At 51.6% G+C, this 18,779-nt stretch overlaps 1 protein-coding gene across 2 annotated transcripts; it reads left to right on the top strand.

Moving 5' to 3' along the window:
- Positions 1-5,570: 5,570 nt before the first annotated feature.
- A4GNT (alpha-1,4-N-acetylglucosaminyltransferase) lies at positions 5,571-17,834 on the top strand. 2 transcript variants are annotated; one of them, XM_032697923.1, is made up of 4 exons: positions 5,571-5,704; positions 13,978-14,187; positions 14,863-15,312; positions 16,625-17,834. In XM_032697923.1, exons 2-4 carry the CDS (start codon positions 14,071-14,073, stop codon positions 17,234-17,236), a joined length of 1,179 nt encoding a protein of 392 aa, XP_032553814.1. In that variant the 5' UTR covers positions 5,571-5,704; positions 13,978-14,070; the 3' UTR covers positions 17,237-17,834. The 2 variants fall into 2 exon arrangements, with proteins under 2 accessions (XP_032553814.1, XP_032553813.1); XM_032697922.1 differs by lacking the exon at positions 5,571-5,704 and having other exon boundaries at positions 13,357-14,187.
- The last annotated feature ends 945 nt before the right edge of the window (positions 17,835-18,779 follow it).

Genomic DNA, 18,779 nt, shown 5'->3' with positions numbered 1-18,779 from the left:
CACCAGCTGTTTTCCTGGGGGGTGTCTTCAGAATCAGGGAATCCTCGAGGTTGGAAAAGACCTCTGAGATCATGGAGTCCAACCTTGTTTCCCTGATCTTCCCTGCATTACTTTGGGTTAAAGCATCCCTGGGAAACAGGAATGGCCCAGGTGGGGTGTGTTTAGCTCAGCCCAGGCAGAACAACCTGCCTTGACTGGTGAATTCACAGAGGTTTAATGAGCCTTCCATACCTTCCCACTGGAGGAAGGAGCTGGAGTGACCAGGTGTGATGCACTGGGAGAAGCAGCAGCCCAAGGCACTCCTTTGGCCCTCTCCAGTTCCTTGTTTAATATTAATGGCAGCATTTTCTGCCAAGGGAAGGGAGCTCCGTGCCAGAGAGATTTGAATCAAGGTGTTAATACCGAAGGCAAACACCTTCCCTGCTGTTTCACCAGGTTTAAAAAGGTGATCAAGACTTATTAGGATTAAGGTCTCATTTCAGCTGAATTGATCAGGTGGCATTTAGGTGTAATTGAAGCTAAAAATACAGGGAAGGGATAAGCAGATTTAATTTCTATATAAAGTTGTCTCCTCCTCTCCCTCTCTCTCAGTGTTGCTTCCCCTGAGCAACATTGCCTGGCTTTGGTGCTTTGGGGGGTTTCTGTGCCCTGGGAAAGGTTATTTGGGCTGGACCTGTAGTGAAGATCAAGCCAGGGATGCCTTGGTTCTCATCTGAGCTGTTTAACCGTGCTCTCTTCCCAGGGCTGACTTCCCTTCCACCATCCCCCTCGTCTCACAGCTGCAATCCCAGATTTCTTGGAGCAGGCACTGAAATGTGTCCAGGCAGGGACAAACCGGAGCTGGAGGATGAGAGGCGAGGGCTGCTCTCCTGCGGACCAACATTGCCATCTCCCGGTGCAGCTCCATCCCTGCAAACTCCGCAGGGCCGCTCCCGGTGCTCAAGGTCGCCGGCTCCGGGCACGCTGCAGGAAATCCAGGTAAGCAAGACAACTTCCCCAATCCTCTCCCAGCCTTGGAGCTGAGGGGGTTTTCCCAGGATCGGCCTCAGGAGAGGGGTTCTGCAGCCCCACCCCGCCGATCCCGCTGCTCCAGCCCCGGCTCCTCCACCTCGGAGTTGTGTTAATTCTCATTTTCTCGAGCTTCACTAATAATTTCCCATGTGGCACCATATCAAATGCTTTATTGAACTCCAGATAGACTAGATCTACCAAATTTCCCTTGTCTGGAAAACCAATTATCTTATCAAAGGAAGATGTCAGCACAGTCTGGCACAAACTGCCTTTGGTAAACCCGTGTTGCACTTTATCTCATTTTTCTCAGTGCCTTTAATTAATGTTTCCTTCAGAATTTGTCCTGCAATCTCGTGTCTGACTAAAAAGGGGTTAAAACATCCAGAGCTGGCTCACTCATATTTTTCATTTTCCTTATCTTCCCTCAGTTTCCCTCTGATCCAGCAGCTCAGAGGGTCTCAAGCAGTGCCATCTGACCCACAAAACTCAGGAGAAGTCTCTGCCCTCCCCTCTGCAAACCACGTGGGATGGGATGGAGATCCCCCAATCCCTCAGGATTCCTCCAGGTCCCCTCCAGGGTTTTCACTGCACATGTGGCTGCCTTCAGTCCCCACCTCTTCTCCCAGGTTCCTGTCTGCCTTCCCTCCCCAACTCACCTTTATCATCAAACACTAATTATCTGTTTAATTTGGAGGGAATGCTGGGAAGGAAATTCCTGGAAAAACAGGGAATAGCCTGGTCCTGCTTTTGCTGGTTGGCAGTGCCCCTTTCGACCCAAATGTACATATTTCTCTAACTTTCCAAGGGGCTCTAGACTTCCCTCACTGTGAAGATGAACCTTTCTGCCACTCTGGCATTTTTGTCCCTCCCTGTCCTCTCTAATCTGGAGATCACAGAATCCCAGGATGGGTTGGGTTGGAAGGGATATTTAAAGCCCATCCCCTGCCATGGGCAGGGACACCTTCCACTAGCCCAGGTTGCTCCAAGCCCCATTCAACCTGGCCTTGGACACTTCCAGGGATCCAGGGGCAGCCACAGCTTCTCTGGGAATTCTGTTCCCTCTCAGGGAAGAATTTCTTCCTTCTATCCAGTCTGAATCTGCCCACTGTCAGTTTGAAGCAATTCCTCCTTGCCTTCTTGCAACAGGACCTATTAAAACTCTGTCCTCATCTTTGTTATAAACCTCCTTTAATATCTGGAGCCAGAGTGTTGCTCATGGGAAGGTCTTTTCCCATCTCTGATGTCCTGGACACACAGGGCAGAGTTAATGAGGGCAAGTTCTCCATTAATTGAAGCCTCCAAAATGCAATTCTAATTTTTCTCAGCGTGACATGACTGGAATGAAGGTGACAGGGAAGTTGTGACAGACCAAGGCTCTGCAACTTGCACAGCCATTCCAGGGGGAAATCCTGGATTCTGGAGAGGGGTGTGCTGAGATTGTTCCAGCAGAGCACTTTGCCATCCCACCAGGGCCAGAAGTGTGAGTTTTGCCCACCTTTTGGGGATGATCCTGTGCAGGGCCAAGAGTTGGACTCCAGGATCCTTGGTGGACCCTTCCAACTCGACATCTTCTGTGATTTGTAGTTCAAGTCCCCTCCAGCCCTCAAGGGGTCCTTACCCTCATAGCCTGGGGAGCTGAAGATGCTCCCGGTGATCCTCTTTGCCACTGTGCATTCCTTAAAAAAAAAAAAAAAAATCCTGGAAAACGCCGCCTTCCCGGCAGTCTGCTAGTTTTGTTTTGGCAGATGCTCAACCAAATGTTGTGTTTTGGCACGGTGGGATCCCATCTTTTTGGATTCCATCCCGTTGGACTGGTGTCAAAACGTGCTGACAGCCAGGCTGGGCCTCTTGGATAAATCTTGGGTTCTGCTTTCCTGTATCATGACACCAGGGTAGCTCTTGGATTGGGTGGGAAGGGAGGTCAGGAGGGAGCCTGAGGAAGGCAGGGAGGGGACAGTGGGGAAGGAGGGTGAAGAGAGGCTCTAGTTCTGCCCTAAAGCCCTCTGGGATGGCAGGGGAGACCAGGCTGTGCTCCCAGGAAGCTCTGCAGCCCCTCCTGCCTTGATCCCACTTCCCAGGCTGTCAGGGAGCTGGAGGACAGCCATCCATCCCAGCCCACCTGCTCCAGCCCAGAGCTCTCCAGATTTAGCTTGCAAGTGCATCATTTATGGCCAGTTGGTTCCTCTGCTGGCTCTTTGTAAAGCCTGGGTTTAGTTCAGCTGGTTCAGTGCTCCTGATAAGCCTGTGAGTTTGATCCCAGCTTAAGAGCTGGACTCGATCCTTGTGGGTCCCTTCCAGCTGGGAATACTCTGTGAAAGGAGAGGAGAGGGAGGAAGGAAGGAGCAGCAGGGAAAGCCCCACCTCCAAAGTACACGAGCCAGGGAGGCCCAGAGGGGCACGGGCACAAAGGGGTGGTGATAAGAGGATTGGAGCAAACAGCCCTGTCATCCTCCATCCCGGCCTGCAGCAGCACCTCATTCCCCCGGGATTTATTTCCCTGCCTCTGGACGTGGGCTAAAGCGAGCAGGGAATGTGTGTCTCCAAGAAAACAAGGCAAACCTCACCGTTTTCAAAGCACGTGCCCCAAACTCAATTTGCCTGGAAGAAAGAACCCTGGTAGTGTTGTACACAACCTCATAATGACTTTATTTGTTATGATTGTTGCTGTTGTTCTGGTTAATACCTTTCTCACTTTAAAAAAAAAAAACCCGAACAACACAGCCCTGTGGCAGCCACTACAGAAATATCATTTGCTTGTGTTTTTCTTGAGGTGGTTCCTGTGCTGGAGGCAGCAAGTGCTTACAATCACTCAGTACATAATAGAGATATTCATTCCAATAATAACAATAATAACAACAACAACATTTATTATTTTTGAAATATGAACCTGATGAATTCATGAATATAGAAAGCTCTTGTTGCTGCCTGTCCACCAAATGGTAATAAAATCAAGCCTGAGTTCCTGATAGGCTTTTTTCTTTTCTGGAGATTTCTAATGCACTTATTCCAGAGGTGCATCCATCAATGCTCAGCTCCTGGCTCCTGGTCCCACTGTGTGTTTGGAGCACAGGGATCAGTGTGAGACAGGTTAACCTGTGCTAATAGTGCTTCATAAAATCCCAGGATAGGTTGGGTTGGAAGGGAACTTAAACATCTATTTCCCATCCCCTGCCATGGGCAGGGACACCTTCCACTAGCCCAGGTTGCTCCAAGCCCTGTCCAGCCTGGCCTTGGACACTTCCAGGGATCCAGGGGCAGCCACAGATTCTCTGGGAATTCTGTTCCAGTCCCTCACCAGCCTCACAGGGAACAATTTCTTCCTCATCTTTAGTGTTTACAGTTATTTAGGATTGTTTGCTGTGTTTAAAAAAAGCCTTTGCTTAGAGGCAAAGCAGCCCCAGGTGTGGAGTTTTCCCACTCTCCAGTGTTTCTCTCTTTTAGGGGCTCTGGGGGGTCCAGCAAGGCCGAGGTTGCAGCAGTAGGGAGGACGTGGGTGGGTTTGCTCTGGCCCATCCTGCATCCATTGTTGATGGTGGGATCTCTGCCCTGCATGGACTGACACAACTTGGATTTGGCAGCTGAAATACAATCTGCAGGGTGGAAACCTGTACTTTGGTGCTGGTCAGGGAAGCAGAGCTGTTCCTAATGGCAGGAGGAAAGAAGGTGGCTCTGCCAAATGAGGCTCCCGAGGTCTAATGGTGTTTGCTCTCTGATTTAGCAGCACAAAAAGCCTTGGTGCTGTGGAGGCAGATTAAAAACACTCCCAACTAACCCATTTCCCTCGACTCTGTAGCTGGGAGAGAGAACTGGAAGGGTAAAAGTGACAAAATTTCTGTGCTGAGGTCACGACAGCTTAATTGGGAAGTAAGATGTGGAGAATTTTGGCTGGACCGAGCCCCTGAGGTGGAGCGAGAGGGTGGCTGAGAATGGAGGCCCTGGTCCTGACAACGTACTGATGCATCCTGAGAGAGCAGAGGAGCAGCAGGAGAAGAGCTGTCCCGTGGGAACAGGGAACACTGTCTTATGAGAACGAGGACTTGTTTTGAACAGTGACTGAGAAAAACATAAACATCAAAGGAAAACAGGGACAGGTGCACAGAAATGTTGTGAGAAAGTAGAACTGAGAAGATCCAACTAAAATCCACCTATTAGCTGTAAGAATTGTAGTTTGTGTGTTTAAATTGACCTATCTGTGTAATATACGTGCACCAAAAGAGCTGTATTTAAGAGGCTGTAAATTGCAGCTTGTGGCTCCTGCTGCTTCCTTTTTCTTTCCAATAAACTTTCTTGCTGAATATTATATGTTGTGGTCCGTCCCAACAACGACAGTGAGAAGTTTGTGTGCACAGGCAAACAAAACGAAGGAATCCATTCCTCGCTTCCTGTGATTGTTTCAGTCTCGGCCTTCCTGGAGACGAACTTGTAGCCAGGAAAGAACTAGGGAAGTGACCGAGGAAGTGTTCCACACTATTCCTGTACGTAACCTGAGGTATAAATAAAGCCAACTGGAGAGACCTCTCTCTCTCTCTCTCTCTCTCTCTCTCCCTCTTCTCCCGGCGAGGTTTGGGAACGGTGGGTCCCTGTCTCGGCCTTGCTGATCCGGAGCTGAGGCGGCAGCGACTGCCGTGTCTGCCCCGCGTGAGGGGACAGCGCTGGGCCGGGCCCGGCCGTCCTGCTTTTCTCAAGGGAAGTGGTGAGATTTTGCCCGTTCTTTGTTTTGTTGGTTACCGGGTTTTTCGATTGTGCTCATGTTGATCGACATGGCCGAGGCTGAGATGTTGTTTCAGGGAGTCCTTGTATCATCATAACTGGTCTGCTCTGGCCTCCATTGGGAGGTCTGGAGACACACCATCTATAACGCTGCTGATGCCTTTGAGAACACACACAGGATCACTCTGGAGGAGAAAAGACAAGGCAGAAAGAATCGTGTCTTGCAGAATTTACCACCTAAGGAGTCTTTCTGCTGTGCCTTTTGCAACTGGATGTGTCTATCTCGTACTGGCCTTTTTAGCCACCAGCGCGCTTGTAACAAACGCGGGTAGAGCCCTCCCCAAATCTTCGTTCACAAAGCCCAGCCATGACTGACATGATGATTGTGCATACCTGTTTTGGTTTTGTCCATTTTTGTCCTTTTTTTGTCCCTTTTCCCTTCCCCTGTTTCCCTTTTGGGAGCCATTTGGGGTTCCTGTGTTCATATCTACTTAGCAGCTTAATTGTGTATATGTGAAATATGTAAAATATATATATTTTATATAGCTTTTGCTATTCCGTTTTTTTTTTTCTTCTCTGTCTCCTGGGAGCTTTTTCTCTGTAGTCTGTGGGGTTTGGTGGGAAGGCAACTACAATCAAGTACACTTCCAAGGGGCAGGCAGGTGTTCAGCCATTCCCAGGAAAGCAGGGCTCCATCCTGGGCACAAGCGGCTTGGGAAGGCAAATGCCCTCACTCCAGATATTCCTCCTTTCCTCCTTCTTCCCCCAGCTGGGCATGACAAACACAAAATTAACTCTGTGCCAGCCTCAACCAGCACAAAGCTTTATCTTTAAGCACAAAGGTGTTTCTTTCCAACTGCCTGGGACTTGGCCCAGTTCAGCTCCTTGTGTTCCTTCCTCTGATATTTTTCTCCCCTGTGCATTCCTGGCCCTGCCTTTCCCTGAGTGGATATCCCCCTTTTCCCTGGATGGATATCCCCCTTTTCCCTGGATGGATATGCCCCTTTCCCTGGATGGATAACCCCCTTTCCCCTGGATGGATATCCTCCTTTCCCCTGAATGGATATCCCCCTTTCCCTGAATGGATATCCCCCTTTCCCCTGAATGGATATCCCCCTTTCTCTGAATGGATATCCCCCTTTTCCCTGAATAGATATCCCCCTTTCCCTTAAATGGATATCCCCCTTTCCCCTGAATGGATATCCCCCTTTCCCCTGAATGGATATCCCCCTTTCCCTGGATGGATATCCCCCTTTCCCCTGGATGGATATCCCCCTTTCCCCTGGATGGATATCCCCCTTTCCCCTGAATAGATATCCTCCTTTCCCCTGGATGGATATCCCCCTTTCCCCTGGATGGATATCCCCCTTTCCCCTGGGAGATTCAGCTCTGAGTCCCCCTGTTCAGAGCAGGGAGAAGAGCTCCACTCATTTTTGTCCATATGCATGTAAGTTATGAGTGGTTTATTGTTTTCCAAGCACCAGCTGTTGATTTTTGGTGAAATAACTACAAAAATGTTATTTTAGAGCTTCTTTGAGCTTTCTGCTGTATCAACACAATTCACAAAAAGTCTCAAGCTTTGAGTAAGTACCCAAAATACAAATGCCAGTAGTTAGGAATAGCAAGCAGGATGGAAAAGCCTGAGAACCCAACCTGAGCAGACACTTTCCCTGTGGCTGTGGGCAGCCTCCCGTGGTGTTCCAGTCGGGAATGTTGCTGGGAGCACGTTGGATGTGCAGCAGCTGCAGAGGTGAAGGGCTGTGGGAGCTCACTGTGCTGATGGGACTGGGGGTGGTTTTTGCCTGTGTCACTTGGCCCTTGGGATGCAGGAGGTGCAGGCACGGGCTCTGCTCCCAGATTCCCATATTCCTTGGAAAACAGACTCCCCCAGGGGGCAATGCAGAGCAGCAGCAGCACTTTGGCTGCTCCCTGGATTTAGTTTTTTTTGGGAGTGGGTGTGAAGCACTCACGGTCCCAGTCCCTGTGACCTGGCAGGACACGGGGCTCCCGGGGGTGTGGGAGCCTCTTGGTGTCCCCCAACTGACTTTTGGGGATCCAAACCCCCCAGGTGAGGCCGTGGCAGTGGCTGCAGGGAAAAGTCTCCTCCTAAATCCAGGGCACGGGTCTCAATAGCCCATCAGGGCAATGGGGGGAGCTGGGGCAGCAGAGGGGTGTTTTCACGTTATGGAAGATAAAAGCTGGGCTGGAACTTTTAATAAAATAAATAAAAATAATAAATATATATAAGAATATAATAAAAATATTTTAACTTTATGTTAAATAATATAAAATAATATATTACAATACCAATTGATTATATAAATAAAATATTATGATATTTTATCATTAAAATTATAGTAAATGAAATATTATATTTTATTAAATCATTATAAATAAAATATAACGATATTTTAAAATAAAATATAATAAATTAAATATAATATATAATATTTTAATGTATAGTATGTGATATTATTACAATATTATATTATTGTAATTGTAACTATTATATTTTTATATGTTATAATTTTATTATTTCATTATACATATTATCTATTAATTACATAGTATTAAATTATGTACTTCTACATAATAATATTACATAATAATACATCCTATGTATTATTACATAATTATAATAATATAACTATAGATCATATAAATCATTAATTTTATATATTTGTATAAAATTACATTATAACATAATATATACACTATGTAATACAAATAAAAATAAATAAAATAATAAATAAACCCTTCTAAATAGTGGCCATCTACTCCCATACATGTCCTGCCATCGATGCCTCCTCCAGGCTCAGCTGGCACTGGGAAGGGAGGGAGGGATTGCCTTGGAATCATAGAGTGGATTGGGTTGGAAGGGACCTTAAAACCACCTTGTTGCTGTCCTGGGTAGGGATGTCACCAACTGCACTGGATGGATGGAGGGATGTGCTGATCCCTGTGGAGCCCCAGCTCTGGAGCTGGACACTGTCCCTTCCAGATGGATGGATGGATGGATGTGCTGATCCCTGTGGAACCCCAGCTCTGGAGCTGGGCACTGTCCTGGATGGATGGATGTGCTGATCCCTGTGGAGCCCCAGCTCTGGAGCTGGACGCTGTCCCTTCCAGATGGATGGATGGATGTGCTGATCCCTGTGGAACCCCAGCTCTGGAGCTGGGCACTGTCCTGGATGGATGGATGTGCTGACCCCTGTGGAGCCCCAGCTCTGGAGCTGGACGCTGTCCCTTCCAGATGGATGGATGGATGGATGTGCTGATCCCTGTGGAGCCCCAGCTCTGGAGCTTGGCACTGTCCCTCCCAGATGGATGGATGGATGGATGGATGGGTGTGTTGATCCCTGTGGAGCCCCAGCTCTGGAGCTGGACACTGTCCCTTCCAGATGGATGGATGGATGTGCTGATCCCTGTGGAGCCCCAGCTCTGGAGCTGGACACTGTCCCTTCCAGATGGATGGATGGATGGGTGTGTTGATCCCTGTGGAGCCCCAGCTCTGGAGCTGGACACTGTCCCTCCCAGATGGATGAATGTTGATCCCTGTGGAGCCCCAGCTCTGGGCACTGTCCCTGTGGCTCCTCCCAGCCCGCTGTGAGCGACGGCCCCGCGGTGTTTGCCCAGGGAGAGGGTTCCTCGTGCCGGGCGTGCCGGGACACGTGGGCTCCTCACCTACGTCACTGCCCCGGGGATTGTCATGGAACCAGAGCCCTCCTGGCATCTTGGCCTGGGTTGTTATCTGCTGATTAAGCCCTGGCTATCTCCCCAGCTTCCCGTGGGCAGTGTTTGCTCTGCCTGCTGCAGGACTTTGGCTGCTCTGGGATCCTTTGGCACAGGAAATGCAGGCTCAGTGCCCCCGTGCTGGCCCGGAGCGAAGGGAACGCCCTGCAATGCTCACGGCTCAGTTTTAGGAGCTGGCTGGCTTTGTGCTGCCCTCACAGGCTGCACAGGGGATGAGCTGAGCACCTTTTGGTGGCTTCTAAGCGTTAATGGTGGACAGAGGTGGTTTTTCTGAGTGGCAAACGAGTGGGTTTGCCACGTTTGCGACACATGGGGCTGCTGGCACTGATGGGACGTGCCAAAAATCAGGAGGAGAAGGCAAAAAAAAAAACGAGAAGGAGGGGAGCTGAAAGGCACCTGATTGCTGTGGGTGACTGGGAGCCAGGGGTTGCATCCCAGCTGGGTGCTCTGGTGACTTCACAGCACTGGTCCAGCGTGGATCAGGGATACAGGAGGGATGTGCTGGGGAGTTCATTGGATGCTCCAGTTCCACCTCTCCATTACAATTTCTGCTGTCCCAGCACAGGATGCCCACTGGAGTTCGTTCCCCTTAGACCCCAGGGCCAGGAAAGCTCTGGGGAATCCATCCAATCTGAGGTGGGTCATCCCAATCCTGGGGGGCACCTGATGGTGCTCCTGTTCCCCCCAAGGCATCCCACTGGGGGCAGGCTGTGGGGACAAGCAGAGGCTCTGATGTCTCCCAGGGGGCTGGGCAGGCACCTGAGTTCAGGGTGTGTGGTGTTATTTGGGATGTGTTTGCATAGGAAGCCCCGTTGTTGCCTCTCTTGGAAGTATTCAGAGCATCAATCCCACTCCAGCCAAGTTGTCCTTTACCCCAGAGTTGCCTCCATAAGTGTGGGTCTGGATACAGAGAAAAAGCTGAATATGCTGCAAACCACCCCCAAAAGGGGCTTTTTCCCAGTGCCACCCCTCTCTGGGAGCCTGGAGGGTGGTGGGACTCACCTCTGGCCACCCAGGGACCTCGCTCTGCCCACTCCTGGCAGAGCACAGCCCCGCTCCCCGCTCAGCCTTATCTCAGCACAGCACAAATGCAAACAGCAGAGCTGCTGCAGGGCAAGCCATGAGGCTGCTGTGGGCCCTGGCAGGGCAGGGCACAGTGGAGAGGCAGCTCAGCTCCTGGGCTCTCCAGTGCCTGTGGACACCTTCCAGCAGGGTCCAGCCCGGGGTCCTGTCCCCCCGTCCTGCACACTCGGCCTGTTCTGCAGCCACGAGGTGAGTTGGGCTTTGTCTCCAAACCTGGGGGGTTGTAGGACGGGAAAGCAGCAAGAAGCCCCTTGGTTTGTATCAGAAGGGCTGCACTAGTTCATCTGCCATGAATACCATCTATTCTTGCACAGGTTTTCCATCTGCAAGTGCTTCCCAAATGTGCCTGGTGCTAAATCCGGGAGGAAGTTGGCTTTGGAGCACAGGCACGTGCACTGACTTTATTGTAGCTGTGATTTCCTTGAGCAGGTTCTGTAAAGACACAAAACTAAATGGGTGTGGGGTCCAGCAGTGCTGTTTGTGTGGCAATCAGGGACTGCCAGGGGGTTATTCCCAGAAACAGGGAGCCACCCAGCTGGATGGGTGCAGACCCTGTGGTTCTCAGAGGAAAGCTGCAGCACTGGGAATAGCCAAGAGGATGGAGGGCTCTGTTTTGAATCCCAAGGGATGCCCAGGAGCTGTGGGAATGAGGATTCAGTGGCAGTGGAGTTTGCCAGGGGACTCTGAGCCGTGCAGTATTTGCCTGGGGTGCACAAAGTATAATTTGTAATGCAGGGGACTCGCTTGGGAGAGTCTAATACCGAAATCAGCTCCGAACTCGAGGGCTGGGCAAACTGGTATTTAAAAAAACCTTCCTTTTGGCAAATGAGGACAAGTCTCAATCCTTGTTCAAGCTGATCCCAAGTCCCTGTGGGGCTGGTTGTGCCCCGTGGGCCGTGCTGGATGGGGGATCCCTTTGGCCACAGTGGGGACTCCAGTGTTGGTGGGGCTGGGATGTGCAGGGGGTTAGGGCTGCCAGCACCCCAGCAAGAGGATTTATTGAAAAATCCCCCTGTATTCCCAGCTCCTGTGTCCCAGGGACACCTCAAAGGAGTTATCACACAGCACTGGTGCACACTGTAATAATCTCCCTCATAGTCTCATCCTGTACCTGAATGTGGAAATTGCCTTCCCCCCAAAAAAAAAATCTCTTTCCAGGATGGACCATTGAGCCAGCACAGCATCCACCACATCCTGGCAAGCATCCCACTCATCCCACTCCTCCCACTCCTACCCCTCCTCAGGATGATCTATTTAATGGCCAGGATTTATTCTGAACACTGGGCTCTGCAGTGCCTTTAATGGAGCAGGGAAGGGAACATTTGATAACAGCAGCCTCCGGGTCAAATGTGCTGAGAATTCAAAACTGGCCACGGAGGGGTTTTGGAAAACCATCCAAGCAAAACCATTTCCTGGAATGAGCTGCTGAAGATTCTCCTCCCAAGGCACAGGGCAGGGATCTGCTGGAGTGGCTCCTTATTCTCCTCCCCCCCCCAATTTGCAAATAAAATGCCTCCTGGACTGGTTTAAGTTTGAAGGACTGTTGGCAGCGTGGCTTTGCTGGGATGCTCACAAAGACCTGAGCCCTCGGACCCATCAGCCAGTAAAGAGGGAATATGGATCCAGTAATGGGAATGTCCTGATGGTCCCAGTTCCAATGAGAGCAGAGCTGGAGTTTTCTGCTTCAAGAGAGTGGCATTGAGATGGGAAAAGGAACGAAAGGAGGGAGCTCCAGTGCCTGGTCCGTGCTGGAGCAGTAGCAGGGATGGTTTACAAGGACATGGAGTGACAGGACAAGGAATGGCTTTAAATTGAGAGGAGGTAGGATTAGATGGGATATTAGGAAGAAATTCTTCCCCGTGACAGTGGTGAGGGACTGGAATGGAATTCCCAGAGAAGCTGTGGCTGCCCCATCCCTGGAAGTGTCCAAGGCCAGGTTGGATGGGGCTTGGAGCAACCTGGGCTAGTGGAAGGTGTCGCTGCCCATGGCAGGGGGTGGGATGAGCTTTAAGGTCCCTTCCAACCCAAACTACCCAGGGATTCAGAGCTGGGTTTAGGGAAAAAAAAACCAGAAGCCTGAAAATCTGGGCCAGGTGAGATGGGTGATGGAGCAGCCAGGGAGCAACTTCTTCTTTCTGTTTTGTTTTCCAATGCCAGGAGTAGGTTGGCACCACCTGTCTGAGGCAGAGGCAGGAGGGGAAGGTGGAGGGAAATTTTGTCTTTTGAGCACTGTGGTTTATTTTAGTCTCCTGCTGCTGTGGAGCTGGGCTGGGCTGAGCAGGGTGACACAGCTGGGCATCCCCAGGGCTGTGTTATCCCAGCCTTGGGAACACGGTGGATCCAATCCCTGGGTATTTGCTCTCCATTCCCCGTCTTCTGCTCAAATTTCACGTGTGCAGGGAGGCCCTGGGTGCTGTCTCTCCCAGCAGAGTGCTGGGACAATGAGAGACAGTGGGAATACAATAGGGAAAATTATCACAGAATTATATAGAAAGACCAAATGGTTTGGGCTGGAAGGGACCTTAAAGCCCATCCAGTGCCACCCCCTGCAGGGACACCTTCCACTAGCCCAGGTTGCTCCAAGCCCTGTCCAACCTGGCCTTGGACACTTCCAGGGATCCAGGGGCAGCCACAGCTTCTCTGGGAATTCCATTCCAGTCCCTCACCACCCTCACAGGGAAAAATTTCTCCCCAATATCCCATCTAAACATGATCTTTTTTATTACTACTAACAAAAAAGCAGCATTTCCCCCTCTGCAGCCTGCTTTGTGCAGCAGATTGTACCCAGGACCACACTGGTGCCTGGTGGCTCCAGCTTTGTCACCCACTTCACCCCTGGCATCTTCTCCCACGCCGTGCTGGGAATCTGGGATGTGATGGGAAACTCGATGGAAAACAACCCAATCTGCTGTGCAGCACGGAAAGGAGCAATGAAGGGAACAGGCACAGCTTTAATATTTCATGTGATGAGATCCAGCCCTGAGAAATGGCTCAGGAGCTGCCACAGCTTGGTGCTTGCAGGGGAATTTCCACGGGGTTTGTTGTGCTCTGGATTTATCTGTATTCTGGTGGGGGACATGGAAATGCAGCTCATTAATTACCTGAACACACAGAGCTCTGTTTCCTCCCATTCCCTTTAATCAGTCAGGTTCTGGACACTTCCAGGGGCCTCTTGGACACTGGGTTGGCATTCCAGGTGTGTCCCCTCTGTGGGAGCCTGGCTGCTGATCCCAGGTGGCATTTCAGGAAGGAATGTCCTGTGTCACAGCCTGTCCAATGGTGCAGAGCAGATTCCATGCAGGAACTCCTGGGGCTGTGCAGGCTCCTGGTCTGGTGGCACCAGGAGTGAGGAGCTTGGTCTGGTTGATGTGGGCACGAGATGGGTCTCACCTAAAACCTGTCCCTTCTTTGTCCCTTTAGGTGGCTCCCACAGCTTCCCTGGGAGTGAGGTTCAGGTGAAGCAGAGCTGGTTTTCCCCTGTGCATCAGTGTCTGCCTCCAGAAATCCCTTTGCATGCTTCAGACAGTTTGGGTGTCTTCACCAGGGAGCCGGACTTCAAGGGAGCCTGAACGTCAGCACGAGGGCAGAAAAAGGAGCTGGAGATGTAGATTCCTCAGAACTGTCCTCCAGGTAGGTCCTGATTCCTTGCTTGTATGGAACCACCCACCTTCTGTCCTTCCAGCTGCCTCTCCCTGGTCCCTCAGCAGACTGATCCCTGCAGGACCCCTCCCATCATTCAGGGCTCAAGTGGGAGCAGAAGGGCCTGGCTGGGAAAAGGGCTTTGGTGCCTCCATGCTGATGTTTTAGCTTTGGCTGACACCCCCAAACTCTAATCATGACCTTCTCCCTGCGACTCTCACAGCCCCCTGGCCACCTAATTCCACAGATTCCCTGGGTATCTCCTGCTTCTGGACAAGCACATGCTGGGATGATGCTGCAGTGCTTGGAAAGAATTCCCTACACCAACCTGCCTCAGGGATGGGCCTGGGGGTCCTTGCCTTGGCATGGGCGAGGTGAACCTTCTCACCCTGCTCTCCCTGGGCCCTTCCTCCCTCTCTGCCAACCCAATGAAGATGTAGCTGTGCCACGAGGCACAGCTGCCTGTCCCTCCTCCAAGGCCTTTCCTTATTCCCCTTGCCTAGCTGGGAATGAGGAGGTGGGACCCCAGAACTTCAGCCCACAGATGCAGCACCCTGAGAGAGCTGGTCTCCGGGCCTGTCACTGTCCAAAGCCAGGCCCTACCATTTCCCAGTCCTGCTGAGTAAGAACTGGCATCTCCTTGTGCTGTTCCTTGTCTCTCCCCAGCATCCATGCCGGAGGCATGTCCCCAGATGCCCCGGGAAAGCAAGAATGTTGAGGAAAATCCAGATATGCCTCTGCTTCTGCTTTGTCTCGGGCATCTTGTACGAGATCTCTCTGCTGTCCAGCTGCGTCTTCAACTACCTGCCCATGTCCCAGCACTACCTGACACCTGAGCAGGTGCTGAACCTTGGGAAGAGCATCATTTTCCTGGAGACCACGGAGCGCCTGGAGCCGCCCCCGCTGGTGTCCTGCTCTGTGGAATCTGCTGCCAGGATCTACCAGGACAGGGCCGTCATCCTCTTCATGAAGGGGCTCACCAACGAGACGGCCTTGGACCTCAACACCAGCTATGCAGCCTTCTCACTGCTGTCTTCTATGAAGAATGTCTTCATTTTTCCTCTCCAGATGGAAACTGTCTTCCAGGAGACCCCTCTGCTCCAGTGGTACAACCAGGCGAGTGTTGTAACAGTGGGAAAATAGGAAAACAACCATAAACAGGGGTGGGAAAAGGCCTGAAGTTGGGTTAGAGGGAACGAGGAACACAGGACTGGCTGTGTGAAATTACTGGGTTTATTTTTTGGTTGGGAATAGATTCACTTTGGTTGTGTTTTGCCATGTATTCATCAATCTGTTTACTGAACACATCACCGGCTGGGTTCAGCTTTCCCCCTTATCTGGAGAATGAGATATTTTTTGGCAGAGGAAACATTGATAAAAATAGATTTCATACATGTTTCGAGAAAACGGCGCTTAATAATCTTCCCCAGCAGAAGCTGGTCGAACAAAACGTGCTGCCTGAGCTCTTGCTAATGCTGTCACACACCGACAGAACCTGCAGCAGATACCATGGGGGACAGATTTCAGGTTCTATAGCAGCAATGTGCAAAGCCAAGGTGGGATCTTGGGAGCTCCACCCTGCAAAAAGTTCTGGCAAAGTGCTTGAAAGCAGCTTTTCTCAAATTTGTTGGGCAGGGCAGGCATATTTCCTCCAAACCCTTTCTTTTCCCGAGAAAAAATGACTCCAAACACCAACAATGCCAGCGAGGAGCCCGGTTCAAAGAGCTGGGAGTGCTCTGGGAGTGTGTTAAGTGGGTTGTGTCCCACTGGAACAGCAGCAGTGACTCATGGCAGCGTTGGTTTAACTCTGTAGGTCCCATCCAACCACCTGGGAAAGGCTCTTGCTTCCCTTTGTGTTAACAGAGCTTTGCTCCTTATCTTATCCAAACGAAATCCAGGGGCTGGAGCAGCAAAGGTGGGCAGGGACATTTGCAGGGGCAGTTTCACACTCGAAGAAGGGATGAGGTCCTGAGATCCCTGCTCTGATCTCCTCAGAGATGAGATCCCTGCTCTGATCTCCTCAGAGATGAGATCCCTTCTCTGATCTCCTCAGAGATGAGATCCCTGCTCTGATCTCCTCAGAGATGAGATCCCTGCTCTGATCTCCTCAGAGATGAGATCCCTTCTCTGATCTCCTCAGAGATGAGATCCCTTCTCTGATCTCCTCAGAGATGAGATCCCTGCTCTGATCTCCTCAGAGATGAGATCCCTTCTCTGATCTCCTCAGAGATGAGATCCCTTCTCTGATCTCCTCAGAGATGAGATCCCTGCTCTGATCTCCTCAGAGATGAGATCCCTTCTCTGATCTCCTCAGAGATGAGATCCCTGCTCTGATCTCCTCAGAGATGAGATCCCTGCTCTGATCTCCTCAGAGATGAGATCCCTGCTCTGATCTCCTCGTTGCCGTCTCCCCTTCCCAACCCCGCAGGTGGTCCCGGAGCAGGAGAAGAACTGGGTGCACGTCAGCTCTGATGCCAGCAGGCTGGCGCTCATCTGGAAGTACGGAGGCATCTACATGGACACGGACGTGATCTCCATCAGGCCCATCCCCGAGCGCAGCTTCCTGGCGGCGCAGAAGTCGCGGTTCTCCAGCAACGGCATCTTCGGCTTCCCCGCCCGCCACCAGTTCGTCTGGGACTGCATGGAGAACTTCGTCCTCAAGTACAACGGCAACATCTGGGGCAACCAGGGCCCCTTCCTGATGACCAGGATGCTCAAGACCCTCTGCAACCTCACGGATTTCGAGGGCACCGAGGACCACAGCTGCCAGAACATCTCCTTCCTCAACCCCCAGCGCTTCTACCCCATCCCGTACCCGGCCTGGGGCAGGTACTACCAGGTGTGGGATGAAAGCCCCAACTTCAACCACTCCTACGCCCTGCACCTGTGGAACTTCATGAACCACAACAGGAAGGCCGTGGTGGCCGGCAGCAACACCCTGGCTGAGCAGCTCTACAAGGCCTATTGCCCCAGCACCTACGAGGACCTGATCCAGAATGCCAAGCACGGGGACTCCACGGGCTCTGAGGAGGATGTGTGACAGGGGCTGAGGAGGAGAGGGGTGATCCCTCCAGCCCTCCCCGTGCTGGGCCCAAAACACAGTCACCACCGGTGTCCACACCTGGCTTTGCAGGGGAAAGAAAGAACTTTCCATAACCACCATCCCCATTCCCTTGGGATGCTGAGGGTGGTGGTGGGTATCCATGGGATGTTGCCTCCAGGGACACTAAGGACACCTTTGCCTCAGTTCTGCTTCCCGAGAGGTGCTCATGAACCAAACCTTCCTGAATCAAAGGGCCTCAGAGCCTCCTAGTGAGCTTCTCCAAGGGAAAAGTTCCTACAGAGATGCGTGACCTCCTGGGAGGAATTTTATCTTCACGCTGTTGGCAGCTCCCACCTCAGAAAAACTGGAAACACAGCAGGCTTTGGACTGGGCTGAGGCCTCTGAGGCAAATGAGGGTGGGTGACAGAAATTTCTACTGAAGAGAAGCCCAACCCATCACCTTGTCACTGTGTTGTTCTCACATGAACTTTACCCCCTACGTTTTTGAGAGGGACATTTCTAGTGCAAGTGAAAATAAAAGGGTTAAGAAACCACCACTCCTCTGAGCTTGCTTCTCCCTGGAAAGTGAGTCACGTTTTCCAAATGCCTGTAGCTCCTGCACTCTTACTTTGGCTTTTGCCACAGAGGGGCTGTGCTGCCCCATCTTCCTGGGTCACTTCTGGCTGTAGAGCCACACATGCCTGGAAAGGAGATGCTGAGGCACCAAAGAAGAGTGGGGATGGTCCTCCAGGGTTTCCCAAATCCCTTTGAAACAAATGGAGTTCAACTGACATGACACGAGGTGGCAACCCATGTCCAGCTGTGCAAAAATCCCCACTGAATCCCACCAGGGTACCTGGAGACCTTCTCTACCGCAGAGCAAAGCATCCCCTGGCAGTTCCTTTCCTTCCCAGGGAGGTGCCAATCCAGCCCATTCCTTAAAAAGAAGCCCAGCTTGCGAATCCTCTCCCGAGTCTGTCTGAGCAGCTGTTTTTAGCTCGGGAGCAGAAAGGCGGGGGTGGATCAGTCGCCCTCATCCAATGTTTGCCATCTGCACAATGTTATCTCCTGTAAACACGGCAGCTAATGAGCCTCTGCAGCCAGGAATGCGGGATTGATCGGGATTTATCTGGAGAAGGGAGCCCTCTGCACACAGGTCTCTGTGCTGGGCTCAGGGCTCCAGGCTCCCTCCAGCCCCGTGTTCCCCCAAAACCAGCCCAGCTGCACCAGGAAGGGCAGGGGAAGCCGAGCTGAGGGTGGGGAAGAGCCTTGATTTGGAGCCGTGGGAGGACACTGAGGGCACTTGGTGTGTTCAGCTGGAGCAGAGGAGGCTGAGGGGAGACCTCACTGCAGTTCCAACTGCCTGGGCAGGGGCAGATGAGAGGCAGGGACTGAGCTCTGCTCTGGGGGGACCAGGGACAGCACCCAGGGAATGGTTGGAGCTGTGTCAGGGCAGGGTCAGGTTGGATCTCAGGGAAAGGTTCTTCCCCCAGAGGCTGGTTGGGCACTGCCCAGGCTCCCCAGGGCAGTGGGCACAGCC

This window comes from Chiroxiphia lanceolata, chromosome 10 (assembly GCF_009829145.1).
Source record: "Chiroxiphia lanceolata isolate bChiLan1 chromosome 10, bChiLan1.pri, whole genome shotgun sequence".
Lineage (NCBI taxonomy): Eukaryota > Metazoa > Chordata > Aves > Passeriformes > Pipridae > Chiroxiphia > Chiroxiphia lanceolata.
The sequence above is the reverse complement of the archived record's forward strand: the minus strand, read 5'-3'. Positions and strand labels throughout refer to the sequence as shown.

Excerpts from the sequence above, each read along its gene's own strand:
- A4GNT (XM_032697923.1), top strand. The coding sequence starts at position 14,071 with ATGCTTCAGACAGTTTGGGTGTCTTCACCAGGGAGCCGGACTTCAAGG. Across the intron at positions 14,188-14,862 it reads TCCTCAGAACTGTCCTCCAG|CATCCATGCCGGAGGCATGT; the intron begins GTAGGTCCTGAT and ends GTCTCTCCCCAG. Across the intron at positions 15,313-16,624 it reads TGCTCCAGTGGTACAACCAG|GTGGTCCCGGAGCAGGAGAA; the intron begins GCGAGTGTTGTA and ends CCAACCCCGCAG.